The 21097-nt window shown below is 40.2% G+C and overlaps 1 protein-coding gene across 5 annotated transcripts; it reads right to left on the bottom strand.

Moving 5' to 3' along the window:
* Positions 1-106: 106 nt before the first annotated feature.
* Positions 107-20128, bottom strand: rufy2 (RUN and FYVE domain containing 2). 5 transcript variants are annotated; one of them, XM_042415870.1, is made up of 19 exons: positions 19917-20128; positions 15957-16130; positions 15654-15771; positions 14073-14174; positions 13692-13815; positions 12637-12701; positions 12467-12532; positions 11448-11517; positions 11128-11229; positions 10795-10911; positions 10598-10690; positions 9503-9583; positions 9306-9403; positions 4815-4934; positions 4257-4386; positions 4063-4157; positions 3515-3563; positions 3165-3245; positions 107-2903 (listed from the first exon to the last, which is right to left on the bottom strand). In XM_042415870.1, the coding sequence occupies exons 1-19, from the start codon at positions 19990-19992 to the stop codon at positions 2760-2762; spliced, it is 1905 nt and encodes a 634-aa protein (XP_042271804.1). In that variant the 5' UTR covers positions 19993-20128; the 3' UTR covers positions 107-2759. The 5 variants fall into 5 exon arrangements, with proteins under 5 accessions (XP_042271804.1, XP_042271813.1, XP_042271787.1 ...); XM_042415879.1 differs by having other exon boundaries at positions 9509-9583; positions 19917-20127; XM_042415853.1 differs by lacking the exon at positions 19917-20128 and adding an exon at positions 17843-18587.
* Positions 20129-21097: the final 969 nt, after the last annotated feature.

The following is a 21097-nucleotide window of genomic DNA, read 5'->3' as shown; positions in this document are numbered from 1 at the left end:
GAGTTGTTGGTTTGAGAAGGCATCTTGATAGACAAGAAAAGAAGTGGATCCACTTTTGAGTTGTGAAATCAGAGGGGAAAAAATCACCTGCAGTAAACATGAACCATTCTGTGTGTAACTTGATTTAATCAGAAACTGCTACACAGTGAAGGCAACGTACTGTTGGCCATAGAGTTAATGTCATGATTTAGTAAGCTAAAGGGCCACAGTGATTAACAACATTATGTACATAAAACATACAGTAGTATCAACACTGTACAAGTCCCATTGAAAGCTGGGAGATTTATAAGAGTGACACTGTACAAAAACGTTTCAGGCCTGGGTGCAATTCAGAAACATTCTACCTGTTTTACTAAGATATGATCAACTTTTATGAAGCTCTTACATATCTGGAAAAAAAAACACTCCCTGAAATGAACTCAGGCCTGTTTTATCTCTTCATGGGAATGAATATTTCCAGTTCTTTGAAAAAAATCACAAATTGCAAAACATTGTATACAAATACAAAACCAGAATGTGCAGAGGAACCCGTCACTGAAGACTTGTAGACTTCACAGTCATCAGCATTAGTTTGATAACACAAAAAAACAGATGTCTGTATACCTGCATCTGTTTAAAAAAAAACTGGTTCAAAGTTTCAAACTTCCCCTCTCAGGAATGGAGCAGCAGTAAAATGTGGGTCTTTTCCATCTTCACACATTACAACTAACTTCAAGTGAACCGGGAAAGCGCAAAAGTAAATAATGTGCATAAAACACAAAATTAAATATAAATACTATCAAATTAATCTGCATTACAGGTAATCATGGATTGGCAAATTTTCAAACATACTTTGTGGTTGTTTTCAGAAATAACACTCGTCTCTTCTCAGCAGCCGCTAACTCGTCAGTGAAGTGGTTGTGTTGTCAGTTAGCCGTCAGTGGTTCAACAACACGAGCCAGTTTGACCAACTCTAATTTAAATCTTCTTGGTCCGTGAAGCAGCATCCACTGCGTTAGTGTCTCAAAGAAACAGTGAAATGTGCCTTCAATCGAGTGCTTGCTTGGCTAGTATAGGCTAGTGTTGCTACTTTGAAACATCTTGGGCCGTTATTTCAGATTCTCTCTACAGAGATCCTCTCTGTAGAGATCCTGTTGAAATATAGGGCTCATTTTGGCAACAAGAGAAGCACAAGTAGGTGATTTCCATAGCATTTACACAGGCACAAATGCTGTTTAATTTAAAAAAAAAAAAAAAAGATTTTCAGTTCCTTTGAAAGCTACATCCTCACGGGGAACAAGTCTAGTCATAGTGTCAACACAGAAAAACCTGAAGCAGTAAACGTTCCTGGAATTAGTTTGCAGGGAAGACTTTGTTTCAGTGAAGATTTCAAACTGAATATTCTGAGGAGAGCAGATCAAATTGGTGCCTCTGTCTGGACAAATCTTTGATGATGGCAGAGCCAAAATATTCGAATGCTCCTGTGAAACAATGACATTTAAAAGGGGTCAGAAAACGTGAAAAAACTGGCACACTTCTGATCTTCTCACAGCCTGAAATACATCTAGTTTAGTTTCTCATTAGGCAGTTTGATTGAACCTGTGCCTGTGTAAAAGCTGCCTTTACTTTGTGTTTTACGGCACCTCAGAAGAGGGTGCTTTGGAGTTAGACTCAACAACATTAAGGCCACCGGACGTCCGACAGTAAGACTCTTACTGTATGTATAAATGATGTATCTCACCTGTTTGGCTACAGAGCTACTGTATATCGTTTGAGGCTCCATACAAACATTGTAATGATGTAATACTACATAAGACTGAAGGTTTGGTTGAGGAAAGAATCTGCATTTAGCTGCTCACAGTTAGTGCACTTTCACTATCAGTTCATAGTTAAGTTGCTCCTCCTCCTAAACTTTAGAAAGGGATTTGCCAAAACCTGACCTGCTGATCAGCGTTAGTGTTTGCAGGCAACATAGCAGGCCTGCAGTTCACCTTGATATAGTCACACCTGTTGTGCCTGTTGGAGTCTGGTTGGTTTTAATGTGAGTGCCAGTCAGATGGAGCGATGAAGGGGCCGATGGTTTAAGAGCTTAAAGCTTCCTGAACTTTATCACCCAAACAGTCCAGCTATTTGATTCTGCTGTACTGTCTCAAAATGTTGCTTTATTATTTATTGATTATGATGTATTAAGTTTTGGAAAACGTATCTTGTAATGTTTGTCCTTTTGGTGCAGGACAACACATGAAACAAGGGGAACTAAAGCAGAAGAGATTTCATGCTGTCTTGCATGACTCCCTTAAGAGGTCACTGATGCATATTTAGACAGCTGATTTGACATGTCATGATTCTTTATGATAATAAAGCAGACCACAGACTCTCACTTCTTCAATTTCCAACTTGTCCGTCAACAAGTAAGACATTTTGGCCCATGCTATAGTGGACTGACTGCCTTCTAGTCTGTGTCTGATGATAAGAGATGTTTGATGTTTGTTTTTTACTTTGCAGAACTTCTGCAGAAAATGTAGTGACGTAAAACAAAGGTCTGATTGATGCAGATGTCCCTCATTTTGTCAGTGAGGGACTTTTTTTTCTCCAAACTGTGAATAAGACGAATCAAATGCACTAACTGTTCATGCACACTGTCCATTCTTAGCAGCAAACACTGTTGAGATAAGTTGGGGAGGGGCGGGTGTGGATCTTGCGGAGGACAGGAGGGCGGGTATTTACGAGTCTGATCTCAGATTGTTTGAAACAGCCAGGGCAGCAGTGTGGGACTTCCTTCAAGTGGGGTTGGAGGAGCATCGCTGCAGAAGCAGGGCGTGGCAGGTGTCACAGACTCTGACTGGTTTTGGAGACGCAGGTAGAGGAAGCTCGTTGTCAGAGCAGCTGTTACAGAAAATCTCCCCACAGTTCCTACAGTGGTGCTGGAGGCGAATACACACAGAGGTAGAACCACAATAAATCAGCAGTGGAGCTATAACAAAATTGTTGATTCACTTTCTGTCGACTGTAAGTTCTTCTGCGCACCTGATGATTTTTCACAGGACAGATAGTGTGTAAAATTGATGTTTAAAAGATGTGGACTATTACCTCAGAAAGAAATCAGGAGCCCTCAGATTATTTCGAGAGCTAATTTTAACCATGTCTGAGATTTTTGACACAGACTTGTTTATTTGATGACTGACCTTTCGTCTTGAGATGGAAAACTCCTTCTCGCACAGCTTGCAGTGGCTGGCTTCCTTGTCCTTCAACCAAACCTGACCCCCCTGCAACGACACGACACAGTTCATCTCCTTTCCAACCAAACTCTACATCACACACATTACAAACAATCACTAGATACTACGGTATACTTCAATGATCCACAATCACACATGACCAACGATGCAGGGCTTATACACTACTTCTTTACTTTACTCACTCCTTTATCTTATTCTAATATATATCTAATCTAATCACCTAATTTAACATCTTAGTGATGAAGATTTAGATTTAAGACATTCTGCTATTTTTATGTGATTAACTACAGTTTTACCTGAAGAGCTTTGTTGGCCTCTTTGATGTCCTCAATCTTCATTTTGGATCTGATTGTGAAAACAATAAGTGAATGAGAGTTAAATCAAACAAATAAATTAACCTCTACAGGTAATCAACCTTTTTTCATCTTTATTTCTTAATAAATCGTTAAAAAACAGTGAGGGTTTCTTTTTGGTTTCATTTTAGAGGGTCTCAAAAGCTTGTTTGACTTTCTCATCAACTGTAATCTATTAATTTGCAGGAATTTTAATTACATGTGATTTGTTGAAAATGAATTAAAACATACAACACTAGTATGAATATAAAATTGATTTTTTTAGCTGAACTAAACATGATAATGAAAACAACTGTACTCCTATCAGAATACATGTTAAAATGCAATTAACCAATGAAACATTTGTCTGACTTCAAAAACTGAATCAAATCTCACATTACATTTGAGTTCAGTCTATCCTTGGGACTATGAACATAAGTTGGGTTGCTGCAATATAGAAAACCACTTGATTACAGTACAAAAAGAGCATTTATTAATGAAAGCATACATACTCGCTGAGTTTGGAGCCTAGTTCCTCGAGAGCTTGTTCTTGGTCTTCACAGATCGTCTTCAGCTGAATGTTTTCGTCCTGGAGGCGATGGAACTCCTGGAAAAATAATAAACACACAACAGGCGACATGCATCAAATCAGATCATATTTTATGTCGTACAGAATGTGCTACATGTATGCTTCTGTCTTTTTTACCCTTTTTAGGCCATTGATCTGCAGCGCCTCTGTGCTGAGCTGAGCCACCGTCTCTCTCTCTCTGCCCAGATCATTTTGTAATGTCTGCCTCCACTCTCTCTCTATCTTCAAGTCCATCTCCAGCTGCTGGCTACAGGAAAAACACCACCGACATGTACATACAACATCAAAACAAAGTAACAATGACAAACAGAAACAGAGAGAGGGGGGTGAGAGACTGTTCCAGCACTGGTTTACTGTATATTTTGTCTTTATGCTTTGCTTTTTTAAAAATCATGATCAACATGAACCTGGGTTGAAGGAAATCTGACGTCTCCTGAGCAATGAAGTTACATGCAACACAAGTCATATGTTTGTTGCTATGGCACATGTGCGTGTTTTAAATAATGTCATAAATATGATTTATTGTTTCCTAGGTTCATGAATTAGGACCGAGAGAAGTTTTAGTGTAAAGCTAAAGGTGTAAATATTGTGTTGTTTCTCTCTGCAGCATCTTTAGGTTAGTATTCATATATGTGTGTAAATGAGCCAGCGTTTGTCTGCAGGTGTTTTGCTTACAGTTGTCTTTCTCTGTGCTCGATTTGCCGCTGCAGGCTGTCGGCCTTGTTGGCAAAGTCCAACTTGAAACGTCTGGTTCCCTCCTCGGCCGAGGTGCGGTGCCTCTCTGCCTCCTGTAATCTGCACCATTATAACCAGGGACAAACTCAGGACCATGGAGAGAAAAAACTGAGGGGGACGATGGCGGGGGAGGGAGGGAGAAAATAACTGAGGGGGACGGCAGGGAGGATGACGGTTAAGGAGCAAGGTTAAGGGTGGGAAGATGGAGGAGGGATGGCTGAGGGTAAATGAAGAAGGATGATGATGTAATTTGCTTTATTACAACAAACTTAAAAGAATGCAACCAGGGATTAGATTTGAGTTGTGGAGGGTCAAAACAGAAAACAGTAAGGAGTACGGAGGGCTGATGAGTCAAAATAAAAACTTGTGATGATACAATGAGAGACAACGCCTTAAAGCAAACTGAATGGACAATAAATAAAGAGGATGACGAACCAGATGCAGTGTGCAACTCAGACGGAGTAAACTGGTGGGCAGCATTACCATGTTTTCTTTCTTCTTTTACATAATCACAACATTTTAATTTTGAAAACAGGAAGGTAACTTAATAAAAAAGCAAATACTTCAGGATGTGAGAAGTATTCATGACTCTGAGAAATCAGGAAATAAAATGTACCCGTGTCTACCTACACAGAACGTGACCAAAGACTCAAACCACACCCAGCACTTTCAAAACATCTAACTTTATTTACTCACGGTGGTAAAAGACAGTAGTTGTGAGTTTTAAACAGCTGTACTGAGTGTTCATTCTTCTACAAATTGAAAGGAGTTACAGTACTATGAACATGGAGTTAGAATAGGTAGAATGATTACTTCCTGATCTATCACAAAATTCAATAAATATGCCAAGACGACGACACACAACTACACATTCAACGTCCCTTGGCAGAAGCTCCAGATGTTTACAGCAGTGTAACTAGAATCCATTTAAACTGGGTTCAGCTGTCTGTTTTGCAAAAAAAAAAACAACAACCCAAAACCAAGTGAATTGAGCTAAAGCTGCAAGTCTCAACCTTATAATTCTCAGTTTAGGTGAACCTTCAGGAGGATGAAGAGCAAGGAGGAGACGGGATCATCACAGCTAGTCGGGGGCAGGTGAGGAGGTGCGACACATGCAGAGCAAACTGGCAACTGATTAAAAGCAGGAGGCTGCACAAGACACGCAGGCAGCTGTATGTTGATTATAGTTTTCATGTTACTGCTTCTTCTTTACACCTACACAGTGTCGGCTGGCAATGAGGTGCGTTTCCCCTCTAACGTTGGGATCATGACAGCAAACAGTCAGCTGAAGTTACTCAACAATCTCCACGGAGCCAACATGGATGCCACTAAAAACTACAGTGACACCATCTTTGCTCATCGGTGGCTCTGGTTCCTCAGTAGTTGTGATATGAGCGAGAAGCCCACTGTACTCATTCTAACTCAATGTGAACGAGAACAATAAAAAGGACACTATAATTACACCTCAGAGCCCAAACCAGCATGAATTTCATTAATCTTAATCTCAGTGTTACTGCATATAAACTGACTACTGGAGACAGGAAGAATGTGTAGCGTGTGTGTGTGTATTTGTGTGTATGTGTGTGCACGCCGGAGCATGTGAGAATAGATGGAATAGAAGTAGTATATGATTAATTCAGCATCTATTAAAGTATAACTGATGTAATATTCAGACAGTTCTCTGAGCGGCTAAACACAGCTGCTGCTGATGATGATGCTCAATGAGAAAAAGACATTCAGAGGAAACTTAATCTTCATTTAGCACAGCTGTTAAAAGTTATCTGTATGTAATTTAACCAAAGACCATGAAACACGTTGCAGTGGTCGGTATGAATCCCAGCACTCTGCTAATGATAATGTTTCAGTTACTGAGGAAACAAACCATGCGTTCCAGTTTCTCCTGATTCTCTGGCTGCTCTCAGGCCGTAAAAACCATCTGAATATTGTGTGCAAATAAAACAGGAATGTTCCATTAAGTTGAGTCCATTTATTCACTCTGTCATAAGCAGCCGTGTGTCTGCATATGTGCGCGTTATGTGCATGTTTGTCCTCAGAAGGAGATGTCCTTGACTAGCTTGTACTGGTGCTCTGTGTCTGTGCTGGCACACTTTACAAATGACATAGCAAGCGTTCTGGTCTGACTTAACAGATCCTTGTCACTGCACACAGGAGCAGGGATAAAATCAGGGGAGGGAAAAAATGAAGAAACACGGAGGTTTCAAGGGAGCAAAAATGGATGAATGAATGATTGAATGGATGGTATAAAAGAGATAACAGAAGGGAGGAAGGAAGGAGGGAAGAAAGGAAGGGAGGAAGAAAGGATGTCAATACATCAGTATTCTAAGTGGCCCCGGTTACACTGAACACTTTGAGTGATTTTATTCATCGTAAACACAGCAGCGAGTGTAAATGAAAGGCATTAACACACAGAAATCTGATGTCAGGTTGCCAGGTTCACACTGTCATCAGATTTCTACAGTCTGGATATATTTCACTTCACAATGAGCGTATGAGTGATGTGAAGAGGTGGAGAGGAAAAGCAGGGAAAGGTAATGTGGTGGACAGATAGATGAATATAACCATAGCAGACAGAAACTGGCATTTTCAGGTGAAGCAAGCGAGCTCTATGTTACAGCAACATCTGCAGGAGGTAAAACTAGTTTGATCCCTGGAAAGTAAAGTTAAACTCTGAGGGGATGATTTCTGATTAGCTGTTAATTCATTTTCTTTTAATCGTTGGCTCTGATCAGACCATTTTCATCTTCTTAATTACCCGCTTTGACTTTTCAGCAACTTTAACACAGCTTGGTCTGACTGTTGCTCCATCGAATCGAACAGATCAACAAAAAAAAAAACTGAATATAAGACGTGTAACCGGGGTCTGTATCCTACCAGCCTACATAAACATTTAGAGCAGCAAAAAACATTCACAACCAATCACAAACAGGATGGAACAGATTTAAACCAACAGGCGAGGCGAGGGGAATGATGGACTGTGTTGACTGGGAGCTGATGGGGTGAGGAGGGATCATAAGGCATCAATGAACCAACAAACAGCTACAAGCTTCCATCATGACTGATGCAAGTATGGAGCACTTATACATCGAAGGTGCAATAGTGACCGAGAAAAGGTATCATGCATGAAAACATCTGCGGTAGATTTTAATAGACATAATAAATTACGCTTACAGGGTTTCCCACAGGAAGTTGTTAATAAGAGGTGGTAAGCTACACGGATGGATCTCATTTTGATCAATTTAATTAGTAGATGACAGCCTGAACAATACCCACACACATTAAATATATGGCATTTTCTGTGCAATGGGGTTCTGCTCTATTTTCCTTGAGAGTTTATTTCATTTATATGTATTCATTCATTTTTTAATGATGTTAGTGGAGGTGGCCTCTCCTCAGGTCACTTTAAGAACATTTTGGCTCATTTTAGTTTAATCTATAAAATTTAATCTGTAGAGCAAATGTAGCCATATATTATCACCGTCAAGTATCTCAAATTTTTGCCTGCTTTTGTTGAACCCTGACCGAAGCTGCTAAAAAAGGGTTTTGTGTTACCAAAACGGTTTGGCATTTTGGAGATACATTTTCACTTAATCTCCAAATGTGTTGTTTTGCCTCAACTTCAAAATCTATTCATTATTAACACACTGTCCAAACACTTTTTACTGCATCTATTTGCTGTTTTATAGGCACCAGGGTTTCCCACAGCTGTTTATAATAGAGGTGGACTGCCTCCGCTAACGTCTTTTGTTAAATAAAACCGTACAAGTCTTCAGGGAAAAAGAGCAGAGGAGGTATTTCACAAAACAAAGTATAAATATAGATATATTGTTTAAACTGTCATCTGGTTACTGAATTGATCACAAAAGATGAGATACTGTCGGGTTCTGTGGGAACTGTAGATGACTTGATTTTACACTACATGTTGCACTGATAAACACCACGATCAAATCACTTCGGTATGTTTTTTTTTACTGTGGAGATATTTGTCTGCAGGGCAAATAGGAGAGTAAAAACAAGGCTTACCACCTCCTGACCTATATCCTCCAGTAAAAACCTGAGCACTGAAACCATTTTCCCCCATGTTTCCCCCCAGTTCTCTTCAGCAAAGCTCCAACCAGATCCATGCAGAACATTTTACAAAGACAATTATGTACTTTTAACAAAATAAAACATAACTGGTCCACTGGCACTCTTGACTGTGTTATGTTTCACTCTGAAACTTTCTTGCAGACAAATACAAAGAGTGATTTACTTTGCCTCAGAAGGATTATGTATTTTCAGGTAAATCAGAGAAAAACTGTACAGTAAAGAATCTGGTTTAGACTGCTGGAGGAACTGAGGAGATATGAGGGAGAAAGTGATCTTCCTCTTTTGATCAGTATGTGCTGTGCCTTCTCAGACAGTGTATCTCACCTTTGCTCCAGCTGCTTCATGGTGGCGGTGATCTGATTGGTCTTCTCCTCCAGACGAGTGATCATATCGTTCTTCTTCTTCATCTCTTCATCGGACGACTGAGAAATGAGAATCACTGTCATAAGTACCAGATATTTCTACTTCATTCTTTTTATCTTGTGGATGATATAAGAAGGTGTAGAGCTGCATGTGTGTACCTGTACCTGCATCTTCTGGTACATCTCTACATTGATGGCTTTGACCTCATCCAGTTGTGTTCTGAGACCAATCAGTGTGTCCTGATGATCAAAAGCAAAATCTTCAGTTGTGTTGTGGTCCAGTATTGCTGTCATATGTCTGATTCTGTTTTACTACAGCGGTTTTACTGTAATTTATTATGATCCTCTTTCTTGATTTTATCATTTGCCCATTTATTCTTTAATTATTCATTTATCACAGGGCATTATTTATTTATTTGTGTACTTATCCACTCATTTCACTGGGGGTCAGTGCAAGATTAAAACTCTACATGCGCACTGATTTGTGTGCATTATTTAAGGAAAAGTACTAAGAGGGTTGAAATATAAATAGAGCAAACTATATGTAGCATTGCACGACACAAATATTCTCATGTCATACCCTCCATATTCAACCTGTGTAATAATGATGCTGACAGTGTTCTCCAGTCTGACAGCTGATCCACCTGAGGCTGCTATTGTCAATGATCCCAGCAGCCTCCTTACAAAGCTGTGATGATGATGATTATTATTATTATTATTATGATGATGATGATGATGATGATGCCATGGCAGCTACTGTATCTCACAGCTTGGCTACAAATGTCAGCTGGTGGTGTTTATGTTGCAGAGTTCACAGGTTGGTGGTGAGAAGTGTGACACTGACAGGAATACTAAAGCGACAGGCACGAGGTATTATTTGCGCCATGTGAGTAAGTACAGGCAGCTGCCATATTTTTAGCTTGTGCCCCCAAAGAGCTTGTTATCATCTGTCTGAGGAGCAACCACGTCACCATCTTTAACTGTTTATGTCTAAATATATCTAAAAAATTACTGATTCGGCTTTCAATCTTTGAAAAGTCACTATTAACAACGCCCACAATGCTTGTATATTTATGTATTGTATATTGTTGAATCTGCATGTTTTGTGATTTTATTCAATCGGTGCATTCACAGTAAATCACTGTGGAGAAGTGTTTTTCCTTTTGTGTACACTCAGCTCTTAAAATCTTTTGTAAATAAATCAAGTGGTCAAAAAGGAAGACAGAGAAAAGATACACAAAAGTGTATGTTGACCTGTTTTTCATGAATATCTTTCTCGAGAAGTTTCATGGCCAGCTCCATTTCCTGCTTCATTGACACCTGGACTACCAACTCATTCTCCACATCCTAAAAGAAACCACATCCACATATTTTTTTTATGTAATTACACACAAAAATATACTACTCACATTTTAGATGCATATTTTAGACAAAGGGAGTTACAGTCTGACCTGTCTGAGCTGACACTCCTCCTTCAGTTGTCTTCGAGCCTCGTTGTACATCTCATCCAGACCCTGACTAGACTGTTTGTAGGTGTCTCTCTCCACTGACACATCACCTTGGGTTGTCTGGAGTAAATATCAACAATAAGAAGAATATATGAGCCACAATATGCATCAGTTTTACCAGCCTGTGGTGCTGGAATCTTGAGTTTTAAATCCACAATTGTGGTGTCAGTTTTGGTTCGAATGTGGGCTGCAACTCAAACTTTATTAGACAACCAATGTTTCTTTGTATTTTGAGAAAGGGATATCATTTTGTGATTGTATGTATGTACAGTGTACCTCTAAATGCTGCTGTGCCTTCAGTAGAATAAGGCTGTTTTCACTCCTCAGTTGCTGGTTTTCTTCTTGCAGTTTGATGATGTTGTTCTTGGCTATGGCTAACTACACACACAAAAACATGTGGACATGCACAAAGATTATCTCAGGTGATCAATCATGCCAGCAACAGCAGATGAATCCAAATTATATTGTGATCCTTTTCTGGATAGTTAAACATAAATGCACCTCAGCCATGTTCTGTACAGCTCAGTCATGAGGGTAGTGATACATTTTTGTTATTGTTAACAATGCATCTAATGTGATAAACAATATTATCTCACCTCCTCTATGAGTTTAGAGTTTGACTTCTCCAGAGAGTCCACTCTGCCCTGTAAACCATGGACTGTGGAGCTGGATGTAGAAAAGCACACAGAGAGAAATTATCAATATATCTGATAATTTGGCTGACTTTCTGAATTTATGGGGGCAACATTTTTTTCTCATAATTTGTCACAATGACATTGTACTTAAGTAATGTGTTATAATTCACAGTTAAGGTCTTAAAATTATGAACTTTATCAGAACTTTGCATTCCTTTGATTAGAAAATAGAAAATGTATTTTCCTAAGTGCTGTTGTCATGTTCATGATGTTTGATGATTGCATTCTCAACTGTCTCACCAGACCTGAATTTGACTTTTGATGGCCACAGTGCCATAACAGTAGTGCCACAGTTAGCTTAGCCTATGTTCAGAAAGGAGACTGCTCATACAATTCACCAAGGACACTGAAGAAAAAAGGTGATTTAATGTCATGTCACACATGTAGAAGTTTGTTTGCAATAACCTTCCTAATTCATGAACAAGCTGTTTCTTTAGCTTTATCTCAAGTACAGAAGTCTCAAAGGCAGCAGATTAATGCAGGTTTATGAGTGATGAAGATGAGTGAGTTCATTAAGAATAAATGTTACAACATCAGCGATGTCATGTTTGTGAGAAGAAAAACATTTTAAAGATTGAATGTGACAGACAATCTGTTTTTGAATGCATCTGTCTGTGAGGACAGACAAGACAGAATTGCACTTCTGAAACAACCAGAGTTGTTCAAACACAAACTGACTGATTAAAAAAAGAAAGGGTCTATTTTTAACATGCAACCAGCCATGCACGGTGTCTGCCTCTGATTGAAGGCATCATAAACGGCATATGAAAAAGAAAGGCTGACTTAAACCACCACTGTTTATGCTCTAAACACACAGCATTAAGAACAAAGGACTTCCTTTCTTTGAACCATCATAACCAGGAAGTTTGGTGAAAACCATACAGACCGGTCTGTCTCCACTAAAAAAACAAATGTCTTACTTGAGTTGTCGGTTCAGTTCCTCTACATAGTTCTTCTGATCCAAGATGGATGCTATCTGGCTATTCCTGTTGTCATGGAAACAGACATAAAATCAGCTCTGCATCACATTTGGAGGCGGTTTAAAAGACAGTACTGTACAAAACAGAGTGGAGAGACAAACGGACTGTACCTCTCTTCACTCCTGTAATCATCAATGTCGTTCTTCAAGTACATGGAGAAGTCAATCACCCCAACCTAGAAGAATAAAAATAAGAAGCTGTGTAAAAACTCAGCCAATATAATTCACTGAGGGAGAACAGACTGAGAAGTAGAGTTTGCACAACCATTAATTGGGTAAATGAGTCATCGGGAAAGCCGTTGCAACCAAACAGGTATGTTTATAATCATGCAGGTACTTGGTTACACAAATAAAAACTCAGACAGAGCCAACAAAACCCTAACTTCATGCATGAAAGTGATAAAGCAATTAATATCTAATAAGCTAATATTAATCCTAATGCTACTGTGTCTGCATTGGCTAAAATAATCAATTTCTGCCTCCTGCACACATGCAGAGCAGGCTAACAACACTGCAAAGAATTGAAACAAATCATAAAGACATGTAGTAACCCAATACTATTGGTAAGAGTGGACAAATTACTGAATTATTTAACTTCTAACAAGAGTTTTGGCATTAAAAATAAAATCTGTGTGGCTCTATAATCTTGATGCAAGATGTAATCCTGACCATGTAATCAGAATATGACTGGATCTGAACAAACAAATTTCCAGATGACTTCACATTACAAATGTATCTCAGACACATCCAGTCATGTGTGAATACAGCCTGCACAAGGTGTTTGCATTAGTGAGAAAATGTGTTTGCACTCAGGACAAAGTCTCCAGCCGTGGAGTACAAACATGACACCACAGTCTCTGCTCTCCATCTGCTAGATGCCAAGATAATGAATGAAACAGACAATTCTTATCTGTATTTCTGCTTCCCGAACCAAAAATCAATGAACAACTGTTTCATGTCAATGGTCAAGAGGGCACAGGAAGTACAGTTACGCTCTTTTTTTTTTAATGACATAAGACCAATTTCCTCCTTTGCTTAGCATGATGCAAGCAGACAATCAGGTCTAATCATAGTGACGACAGAGTGGAGAGCTGTAAATACAACCACATGGTCAGATCGTTGTCTTTGAGTCAAGTAGTAGAATACCGTTTCAGGGCGGTGGTTACCTGAGAGTCCAGGTCTTCCCCTTTGACGCACAGGTTGGCATCGATGACGTTCAGGCCCACCAGCAGGCCCACGATCACTGCTCCCTCCTCCTCTAGCATCAGCGCTGAATTCTCGTAGAAATCACTGTGGAGGAAGATACAAAAGATTCTCATATGCTGCAAGGATCTACAACTATCAAGCAAACAGACAGTGAAATTGTTTAGATGTTGTAGCTCTAGAAGGTTATTAGTCTGTCAGAGGACAGGCTGTGTTTAATGAATTTTCGGGCAATATTGGGATGTTTGGGGTACTTTGGGTAACTTTAACATTTATATTCTCCAAAACAGGTCAAATGTATCTTATTACTGCGTGAGAGAGTCTGTGTGTATATGTGTGTGTACCTGAGCAGGTCTTTTCTGGTGATGAGGAGTCGCAGATAGTCGGCCAGCCGCTTCTGCATGAGAGCCAGACGCAGCCACGCCCTGGCCCTTCCTAACGGAGTCCTGGTTAAAAAAAACAAACACATACACACATCAGTGATACAGTTGCATTTTTAGGAGGTTTTAAGGGTCTAGGACTGGTGGCACAGACAAATAATGGGATTAGTCTTTTGCATCCTATTGTGGTTTTGTCTATTTATTTTATTCTCTGTAAAAACTGTGGCCAACTGGACAAATGTTATTCATTTTATAAAAATATTCTGGATTTCAGCTTTGAGTCAGACCAAACTACTGATTCCACATTTACTTTATGACAATAACATGTTAAAAAGATATTCAGCCATAATCTGAATGTTAACCTGTGTATTAGAAGAGCATTAATCCCCTGAAAAACACTGGGACAGGCACAGTTTGCACTACAGTATCTAACAATTGGGTCCAAACTTGTTGTTGCAAAAGCGCAGCTCTGCTATGTGTCTGTTGGTCTGACTCAGCACCACCAAAGGAAACTGACTCTCTTCTCCATATAAACAACACAACTGTTCCTCATTTCACTGGACCAGACGAGAACTGAATATTACTCAGTTTAATGAAAAAACTGCTTCCTTGCCTGGAGGGACTGCTCTTTAGTGACTGATAACTGAATGCTAGAGTTACGTATGACATGGGAATCATGAGCACAGATGAGATTTAGCAAAAGTTTGCTTACTACAGCCACTAGAGGACAAAACCTTAACATTAATACTGTATGGGATGCACCACTAAAACCAGAATTAGGTTTCTCTAAGGATACAAATGTCTCTGCAAACCTATGCAAAGAAGGGTGTTATGGGCAACCGAAAGTCTCAGAGGCACGCAGAGGAGCCAATGCGTACACCCTCCAAATCTAAACAACACATTGTGCACACCTGCATGCTAAGCAAGTTAATTGGTAATTAACATAAACATACTACATGCAAAGAACAGCCACGTGACTGTCTCCAAGCGACTCCTGTGCACGTTACCCTGTGTGCAGCCTGGACACTTTTCAGACACACATTTCTTAAGGTACTGATATTGTTATTAGAGTAAAATAAAGGAACTTTGATTCAGCTGATAATTTGATAGTTGTAGTAAGAAATATAAATGCCAATTACACCGTCAGCCAGATGCAAGAAACAGGCAACAGAAATATTACTGCGCCATCAGTGACTCATGCCTATTGCCCAACAACTGATAGTATCACAACTAATTTCAAGCTCGATTTCAACCGTTAACTGTTTGTCACATCATAGTGTAGTATCTACAATGTATCTAACAGTTTCTAAAAAATGAAAAAAATAATAATAAAGAAGTAGAGTAATAAGGAAAAGGCAGAAGTGAGGCAGCAGTGAGAGGAAAGGTGAAGTGAAAGTAAATGACACTCAGGTACTTCCCTGCTCTGGCTCAGGTTATGTTCTCGTGCACGTGTATGTGTGGTTGTGTTGTGTTTCATGTTCTTCCAGCAAGATGTTAGTTTAAGTTCTGTGTGAGCATGTGTGTGTACATAAAAGTTTTCCTTACTTAAGTCCAGGCAGGTCTCGTACTGAGGCCGAGATCTCTGCTGCTTCAGGACACAGTTTTTCCACCAGCTCCAAAGGACCCCACAGAGACTTATTAAAGCCCAGGAAGGACTTCTTCACTGGAGAGACGAGAGAAAGAGATTCTTCTCAGTCAGACACGCACGAGAGAGTAAAAATGTTGGAATGACATCTTCTCTGAAAAAGGTACAGGAATTTTGCAGCCTAGACATTCAATCTTAATAAGTAGGGAGGTTGCAGATACATCCACACCAGACAGCATTTTAAACCCCCCTCAGCCTCTCACCTCTGAGGCCATGCTTGAGACAGTGCTCCATGACGACAAAGAACTGCTGGAGAGGTGGGTAGTCTGAGTCCAACGTTCTTCCAAAGCTCAGAGCCGACTCGATCAGCCCTTTAATACTCAGCTTGGCCATGTTCAGCAGGTTGGCTCGCTCCATGGCCATGGGGTCTCTCAGGGCTGTGGGACGAAAGCCACACACAAGACACAATATGTTCACCAGTGTAGCTGCTGTGTTAATGCAGACGTCATAATATGCCAATGGAGCATACTGTACGTCCATGAGATGAATGCGTGGAGAAGTTCAGCTCAAAGAGACGGCAGGAAGGCACACAGACACTAAAGGGTCTTCAAATTGATGATTCATGGATGTCAAAATACTCAGTTGCAGGGTACCAAGTCACTGTGTAACTACTCAAAATGTGAAAATGCTATGTCAAATACCCAAGTAGAAACCTGTAACTCTATGGAAATGTTTAGCCAGTTGTTTGACTGCAGTGATACCGTCTGTTAAACTGGAGCTGTGGAACAGAGGAAGACACTCCCAACCCTGGACAACAGACAAGAGAATTCTGACACAATACTTAAAATACTTAAGTCAAGATTCAAAGGGTGGTCTCAATATAATATCTGCAAATGTTCAATATTTATACTATTTATAAGACTGTATGTCTTTTTTCTTTTTCTTCTTTTAATTAAAGGATATGAACAAGCATATTAAATCTTGAAAACATGATTAGTCTCTTATCTGAAGAATAAAAAACTGAGTCAGTCAGGTGAAAGTCTTGCTTTCACATTAAATTCATTATCAATTTAAATGTAAAAAAGCAGCTTCCTGGTTTATTTTATTGTATTTAGGGGTTTTATGGCGAAATACATTTAATGCTTAGTTGTCCAACTCTTCTACAATTGACATGTTTGTAATCTTTGCTGGTGTTGATATTACTATCTGTGTCTTATTGTAGCAAACCCATTATGTCTACACAGCATCTATAACTTTGGCATTAACTGCATCTGACCTAAAAAAACAAACAAACATTGTATTTAATATTTTCATTATGGAAGACCTTCAAGGGCCTGGATTTATGACCTCCCACACAGGTATGCTCTACACGTGACCCTCCCTCCAGGTTAATGTGTAGCCAAACACCAGAAGAGGACAAAACAGTGTCAGGTGAAAATGCACACCTATGTTGCCGAGTAATGTGGAAGAGCTTTAATTGCCCAAGCAGGTTAGTCCAGAGGCAGAGACACTGACAGATCAACAGAAAACATCTTGGGGGCTGCATCACTGTTAGGGGCCCTTGGGCAGCTGGCCCTGAGGATACTGACGGGAAAAAAGTAACCCTTTGACTAGTTTTATCATCATGTGACCAGCCAAAGCTGCGTACAAAGCACTGTGATAACACCAAGAAGAAAGAGAGACAGACGTTTTTTTAAACATTTGTATCAGTGTAGCATGTGATGCTTCAGGCCGTAAAGCTGTGTGGTGGTATAAAACCCAGCAGCACAGCTACAGCACCACTAACAGATGATGCTACACCATCAAAGCATGAAAGCAGCACTGATCTATGAAAAATCAATTGGCCACACAGACAGAGGGTGGTGAGGTAATGTCGGACATAACAGAGAGAGAGAGGAGGAGAGAGAAGTTAGTTTGTCACACTTATCCACACCAGCTGAAACTATTAACTGTGCTCCAATTAGCATCTAACTGAATTATTGATTGTTCGTGAACATCTCAGAGGGGAATCCTTCAGTGTAGACAGGCTGATAAGCACAGGGTTAGGTGACATTTACTCCTGTGTTCTTAAAACAATCAGGTGCTGGGTGTCATCAATCGTGTTATTATCAACTACCTCCATTAACGCCCCGTATGATTTATACTCTACCTTGGACGCTCCAGTCCCCGGGCAGAGACGTCCTGTGCTCCGACACTTTGGGCAGAACGTGAATGCTCCCTGAAATGGTCTCGGATGCTTTCCTAGCTAAAGCGAAGATAGGAGCCTGCCATCGCCCGTCTCCTCCTCCTCCTCCTCCTCCTCCTCCTCTCGCTGTACTGTTAGCTTTCTCCCCAGCACCAGATTTCTCCTCTTGCAACCTCAATATCCCAAACACCTGAGCTTTCTCCTTGCTGCCGTCCGCTTCAGACAGAGCCAGGTCGTGCTCTGCGGGCGATGCCATGTTCACGTACCTCTGAACTGATTATAACTTAGCTGGTGAACGCTGGTCGGTGCGAAAACAGCCAGATTCATACGGGTTGCGAACCGTTAACGAGCTAACTTGGGTGTGTAATTCACCCGGCGACCACCGTGACAATAGCATAAAATACCTGTGATACCACCGGTCAAAACAACGACAGGTCTCACTGGTGTCAAAAACCAACCGTCGTAACGTCCTCGGACTGGAAAGCGTAGCTAGGCGGCGGTTACATGGTGAACGTTAGCACCGGCGGTGACAGCAGCTGCCCAGGAAATGTGTCTTTTCCGTACATCGTGGTGTTGTAGAGATTTGTTTACAGCCTGCAGACGTAACCGATAGTTGGCCCCTGACGGCTCCCTCTGCACCCTGCGGAGGGGCGGTGTCAAAAGGCTGCTCACAAGACACACACACACACAAAAGACAGCACCACTACGTAATGATCTCAGCGGCTGCTGCGCTGCTGAGCTGCCGCCCCCTGCTGCTGGAAGAAAGAACTGCACGGCTGCATGCATGATGGTGATTATGTGTAGGGGGGCAGAGATGCATGGATACAGAGGACCCGGAGAGAGCTATTTTCAGATATGTGAGGAGAAAAGCAAAGAAAAAAGAAAGGAAACAGTCTAACATATACAGTTAGTGTCAGGGCCGTAGCCACCACTGACGAACTTAGTGATATTTCTGGTCATTCAATGATTAGACACATATATTAAACGTTTTTAGGCTAAGTCTGATATTTTAAAGATAAATTAGAATAAAAGATATTTAGGATTCTAAACTACAATTACATCTGGCGGTGTAAAGTTGAACATTATGAGCATTTTATGCCTTTATTAGATAGCTGACAGTAAAAAGATGACAGAAACAAAGATCCTCAGCTGGACACAAACCAGGATGTCGTGGTCCATGGTCAGCACCTTCAGCCCTAAGCTACCAGGATGCCCAGCGAGAGAGTTCACATTAAATATGACTGGATTAATTAATTATGTAATTAATTTGATGAATTAATAAAATATGTAATGTTGTGATTTCTTTAAATACTTTTTTTGTTGGTTGCAAGTGTCAGGTAGGTGGGGTTTTGCTGGAGAAATTTGACTTTTCTTTTCTAACTTTTTGCAATATACAAATAATTTGTGACCGTCAGTGTCATGGATTATACCAACGTTTGTCAGACTATAAAGGCCACTTTAGAGTCTACTTTGATTGGTGACTTGTTTAAATGTTATTGGTGATTGTAAGAGTCTGCTGATACTGATCAGCTGTAGGACTTCAGTACATAGACATAAATAAAATTATGTTTCACATAATCATGGGGCCAGTCGATTTACTTCCTAAGAATAAGTGTTAGGGTCAGAGTGGCAACTGTAAAGGTTATAATATGCAAAATCAGCTTTAATGTATTAGAATAGCCAGGAGAGATGTTTTCGGTTGTTAATGCATTTCTCTTCATCTCTGGTGACTCTGGCTCATTCTTGACTCATAGAAAAGTATTATCTATTGTGAAATTTGTTGCCATTTTCAGTGCATGTTTTCCCCAAAACTGTGACCAAATTGCTTCTTACTTTCGCTGTATTTTACTTTACCAGCCCACTTTAAACCTAATTAGTTGTGGTGCAATGACATTTGAATGACTCAAACGATTGCTATAACACTATTTTTCATAAGATATGAAAACATAGTCTGAGACCACATTGCAGTGGCAGTAGACAGGAGTTATCATTATATAACAGACAGGGTCATAAATTCAAAAACCACTTGCTAGCCTACCTTGGCTGTAGGCTAACCGCTCCATACTCTCGGTATGAGTGATGCCCCAACGGTGGAGACTCTGAGGGGAGTACATAGTGAGTGGGAGCCTCCTCTCCCCAGTGTCTTGGTGCAGAGAGGATTGCGAACCGAGCAGATCCCTGAGTCCTGAAGTGGCTCTCTGTGGTCTGGTTTCTGCTGACCTGGTATTTTCCAGTCAAGTTTCCTTTGATTTTCTGATCCCCAGAAGGACAGTGACACCAGATGACCCTCTCTGTTTTGACTTCAGATCAGTCTTGGTCTTCTTCTGAACTGCAGCCTGGGGCAGAGCAGACAGTCGATGCAATCAAGATTTTAGAAGATGATTAGAGAGGAGTGTATAAACAGTTTCCATCATCAGCGCACATCTCAAGGAACGCAAATGTTTTTAGTATACGTATATGCTCTTCTCTATTTTACAAGGATAACTTCAAGTGTTGCATTGCTAGACATCACAACTTTATCAAATATCAAAACATTCCTGGCTGGAATGTTTGTATGTGACCTTCGGCTCAACAGGATGCACAGATGCACATCAAGAATCATTGTTTTCATAAAGAACAAGTCATCCATATTGCTAGCCTGGTTCCAGACCCAAAATGAAGTAAATAAATGAAACAAAATGGCTAAACGTCTGATTATCAGGCTCCTACATTTCCTCAAAATCTACTTGTGTATTAGAGACACAAGGTGTAGTCCCTGTACGGCCAGTGGCTTTCTCTTACAGACCATCGCCACTTTACTTTCTTCTCACTAAATCACACACAACACAGGATGAAACCCTTCAACTGTCACACATAAACAAAACATACCAAAAGATTCTTTCTTCAGATATTTTACTAATTAATCTTGATTTAATGTGATAATAGTACAGTCATTACTAAAATGTACATTCTTTATCAAATAGGAGTTTTACCTTTTCTCCACCGAGTAGCAGCTTATGAGGTATTCGTCCAGTGGGCCTCCACCTCACCAGAGAATGGATGTAAAAGCTTCCAACCACACCAACTACACAACTTTGGATCCATTACAACACACAGCACAAGAAACTGGAGTAGCACTGAGACTACAGTAAAATGCATTACAAGAACCATTGCTTTTTTCCCTCTTTTGTTGTTTTCTCTTGCTCTGTCTCTCTTTCTCTGTATGCCATGCTCTCTCTG

This window comes from Thunnus maccoyii, chromosome 1, assembly GCF_910596095.1.
Source record: "Thunnus maccoyii chromosome 1, fThuMac1.1, whole genome shotgun sequence".
NCBI classification, from domain to species: domain Eukaryota; kingdom Metazoa; phylum Chordata; class Actinopteri; order Scombriformes; family Scombridae; genus Thunnus; species Thunnus maccoyii.
The sequence above is the reverse complement of the archived record's forward strand: the minus strand, read 5'-3'. Positions and strand labels throughout refer to the sequence as shown.

What these genes read in the sequence shown, in the direction of transcription:
- rufy2 (XM_042415853.1), bottom strand. Translation starts at nt 18,134, where the DNA reads ATGGCATCGCCCGCAGAGCACGACCTGGCTCTGTCTGAAGCGGACGGC. An exon ending in GAGCACAGAGAAAGACAACT is followed by an intron (nt 4,387 to 4,814) that starts GTAAGCAAAACA and finishes TTTTTCCTGTAG; the next exon opens with CCAGCAGCTGGAGATGGACT. An exon ending in TTTCCATCTCAAGACGAAAG is followed by an intron (nt 2,904 to 3,164) that starts GTCAGTCATCAA and finishes ATTCGCCTCCAG; the next exon opens with CACCACTGTAGGAACTGTGG.